At 34.0% G+C, this 3506-nt stretch overlaps 1 protein-coding gene across 1 annotated transcript; it reads left to right on the top strand.

Annotated features, from left to right (window-relative positions):
- The first annotated feature begins 328 nt into the window (after positions 1-328).
- On the top strand, positions 329-3506 carry LOC148613151 (uncharacterized). The gene is made up of 4 exons (XM_088586096.1): positions 329-414; positions 2220-2339; positions 2633-2734; positions 3262-3506. Exons 1-4 carry the CDS (start codon positions 376-378, stop codon positions 3394-3396), a joined length of 396 nt encoding a protein of 131 aa, XP_088442222.1. The 5' UTR covers positions 329-375; the 3' UTR covers positions 3397-3506.

Below are 3506 nucleotides of genomic sequence, written 5' to 3'. Positions count from 1 at the left end.
ATATTCTTTTAAGTCTCTTCACCTCTGTTTATATGTATATTGAACATTGGTAAACAAGACACCTGTCTAAACTGGACAACTGTCAAAATTGAACAACTTATAAAGTCCATAAGGAGTTCAGTTTAGATAGTTTTCACTGTATTATCATGACCGGGATTGTTACTTGTACTCTGAATTCCCACGTCCAAATGACCCACTGCATACAAATTGAACTAAATTACCTTCACTCTTACATTGGCACTACGTCAATAGTACAAATCTATATTCGGAAACGTTTTCTAAATTCACAAAAGGTCAAACAATGAATTGATATAAAAAGACGAGAGAAGTCCGAAGTTGATATTCATTTCTAAGCACATTGTGTGAACACTTAACATGCTTGGTCTACTTCTTATCTGTGCTGTATTTGGGCAGGTAAGTTCCGTATCTGTTTATAGAAGAAATTATTTCAAAAAACTGAATATAAGACAACTAGACGTTTTCCTTACGAAACGGAATAACAATATACAAATACATTGCAATTCTACCCATAGATACAAATACGAATGCAGCGACACTGATATTTAAATGCGAGTTAAGTAATACTTTATAAATCCAAGTACACTAACTCTAATTTACCAACACCTATATAAATACAAGTGCAGCAGTATTATTAAAATCGGTAAATGCTTATCATTTACTGAGGAACAATGGTATTGGAAGATAGGACAAATCACGTAAGCACTTAAACTTTTCACGAGCAACTCGGTGGGTGCTTCTAGAAAAGCAGAGGACGTTTACCCTACCGATACACCTGGTCCATGCTCCAAGTGTTTAGTGGAGTCCGAGTTACTCATTTGCTTTTGTTGCTTTGTGTGTATGATTTTAGTAACTTTGTGTTCTTTGTTGTGTATGTCTGTTTTCCATGTCTGGTCTTTGTCCCTGGATTGCATTTTGTTATTACCGCTATAACTTTGGTTCCCTTGATTACTCTTAGATGTGTGTCATGGGAAGTTAATTGATTTACTAACTACTTTAATAATACAATAAAACCTTTGTTAACCGAGCGCCTCTTTAGACAATAAAAGTAGTCCAGTTTATACAGGTTTTGGGTTTATTAAGGTACCAGTCCACATAAAATTCAGACACTGCCAATGGTAATGTGCACGTGATTCATGGTGAAGCCAAACAAACGATGCTTCTTCAATCTACATATGTTATATATACACATAAAAACAACCTTTTCTGCATTCAAATCTGCACTTTTTAAAAAGTCAGACATTCATCTCTCACTAAACCAATCATATCAAACCAAATCAAGAACGATAAGTCTTGCAAAGTGCCAATTTCATGTACAATCTATATATCTTTTATCTCAAAAGCGTAACAACCAAATGAAAAAAACTACGACTGGTTTTGTGGTCATTAACTGTTTCTGAACAAGAAATAAAACTGAATTTGGTGGGTTTTTGACATACATGAATCGCCTTCTGTCTGATTTTTAGAAAGACTGCTACTTAAATTGATATTTACTGACTGTAAAAAGTGTCTTGTTTTCGACAGATGTAAGGATTTTTCAGGGTTTTCGCTGTACGTTAGCTATACAATGACATAAACTGTCAGTTGCCAATTGTATTCATGATCGACGTTGATTGATGTATGAATTGCATTTGACTACAAAAGCACCAGTCATATTATTGCAGATTTCGATATGTTGCACATCTGTCTCAAGGATAACCTCTCATTAGCAGCAAACAAAAGAATATCTGAATTTAAGAAAAAAATGTATACAAGAAGTGCTTCAAACCAAAGTATCAAAATAAGCAACCTTATCAATCACCAAGAGATCCCACCACATGCAATACAAAGCATAAAGATTGGTGTTTTATTAATTTTAAAAATTGAAATTTTCGTTAAAATATAATATCTATCTTAGTTTGTATATGAAAAAGATAATAATGATAAAACAGGCTGACTACTTTGTTGATGAATATCTTTGAAAGTTGGGTAAGAGCTTGTATGACAGTGAAACCCACCTGATCATAACCCTGAATAATCCGGAAATCTGTCTAAACCAGACGCATTTTAAAATTCCAAGATATAAATTCCGATGTATTTTGAACCTTGGTAAGTCAATATGACTAAGATGATTTCGCCGCGAAAATATTCTATTGTATTTGATTTTTATCTTATACATACGATATACATTTAGGATGTGAATACTTTACGTTTAATTACAGTCTTTAGCTGCAACAACTATGGCACCATCTACACATGCGCATCGCACACACCATGGCCACCACACACGTCCCACTCATGAGCCAGTAGAATTCGAATCTTTCAAATACGACCCGCATACGGTAAGTGAAAAGAAAAAAATATTTTGTAGTTAAATTCATGTAGTTTTATGTTAATAACTTGTGCAAGTAGAAGTATGTATCAGTTGTACATATATTTTAAGAGATATCATTGGCAAACATTTTTAACTTGAACATCAGCTCGTACGATTGGATGCTTTTTTATAGCTAAACCAAATTCCTATTTTAGCCCTAATGGTATATGTATAAAGACAAGAAATGTTTGTATTTATAGTTTTATGATACTTTAATGCTACACGTTCCTTGTCAAATGCTTCTTTATCGACATATTGCAGCACATAATGGGAGTATTTAATCACAAAAAATGTTACCTCTATACAATGACATCTCAGGAATCAACAGACGTTCATACTGCCATGGGTCTTCATGCTTTGGAGGTAAATTAAAGCTCTTTATCAACGTGAAATGTAATTGGCGGATCTACCGTGTTAGATGGGTCTCTGTCTGTACCCCTGCATTTCACGATGAAAATTGACTCACTTGCACACACGGAAATATCAAGGCAAAGAAAGCAAAATTGTGTTGTTTTCGACTCATTTTTGTACAATTTTAATTTGAATTTATCTCAAGATAAAGTAGTTTTTACTTTATTTACTGCGTATATTATTGGTCACCAATGATAATACAAATGTCTCAGTCACGAATGTGTGACTATGAAGGTTGTATAGGAAACGCGCAATTTTGAGTTAGGCATCTTCAGGAATTCAACCTCTGTTGTCGTTAACAACTATGCACCGTCGCAGGGTATTCGTGAAAGACGTATTGCCCGATACTCCATGAAAAATAGTAATTCTAAATTGGTCAATTTTAAACTTATGCAATGTATCAGATGTATTTAATTTTGATATACGCAGATGAATATGAAGATAGGTTGTTTTATGTCCACTTTCTTATTTGATTTTAGGCAAAACTCGTTACAATGATCGATGACACAACAGCAACATACAGCACGATGACACATGATGAAGTTATGGCTGTAAGTAAAGTCCTTGCTAGAGCATGTAATCATGACGGATGGACAGCTTATAAACTCAATTAAACATAACTGGAAATCATCTGCCTTGAATATATCATTAAGGCATGTATTCCTGCCGGCTGAATAACTGACATTTTCAGTAAAACTTTTGAAATAAACGTCGTTGAATTCGC

The sequence above is a fragment of the Perna viridis genome, chromosome 6 (assembly GCF_037379345.1).
Source record: "Perna viridis isolate PV_CMFRI_1.1 ecotype Kerala chromosome 6, ASM3737934v1, whole genome shotgun sequence".
Classification (NCBI taxonomy): domain Eukaryota; kingdom Metazoa; phylum Mollusca; class Bivalvia; order Mytilida; family Mytilidae; genus Perna; species Perna viridis.
Note: the sequence above shows the minus strand (reverse complement) of the source record. Positions and strands in the feature narration are given on the sequence as shown.

Excerpts from the sequence above, each read along its gene's own strand:
- LOC148613151 (XM_088586096.1), top strand. The coding sequence starts at position 376 with ATGCTTGGTCTACTTCTTATCTGTGCTGTATTTGGGCAG. Across the intron at positions 415-2,219 it reads TCTGTGCTGTATTTGGGCAG|TCTTTAGCTGCAACAACTAT; the intron begins GTAAGTTCCGTA and ends GTTTAATTACAG. Across the intron at positions 2,735-3,261 it reads TGGGTCTTCATGCTTTGGAG|GCAAAACTCGTTACAATGAT; the intron begins GTAAATTAAAGC and ends ATTTGATTTTAG.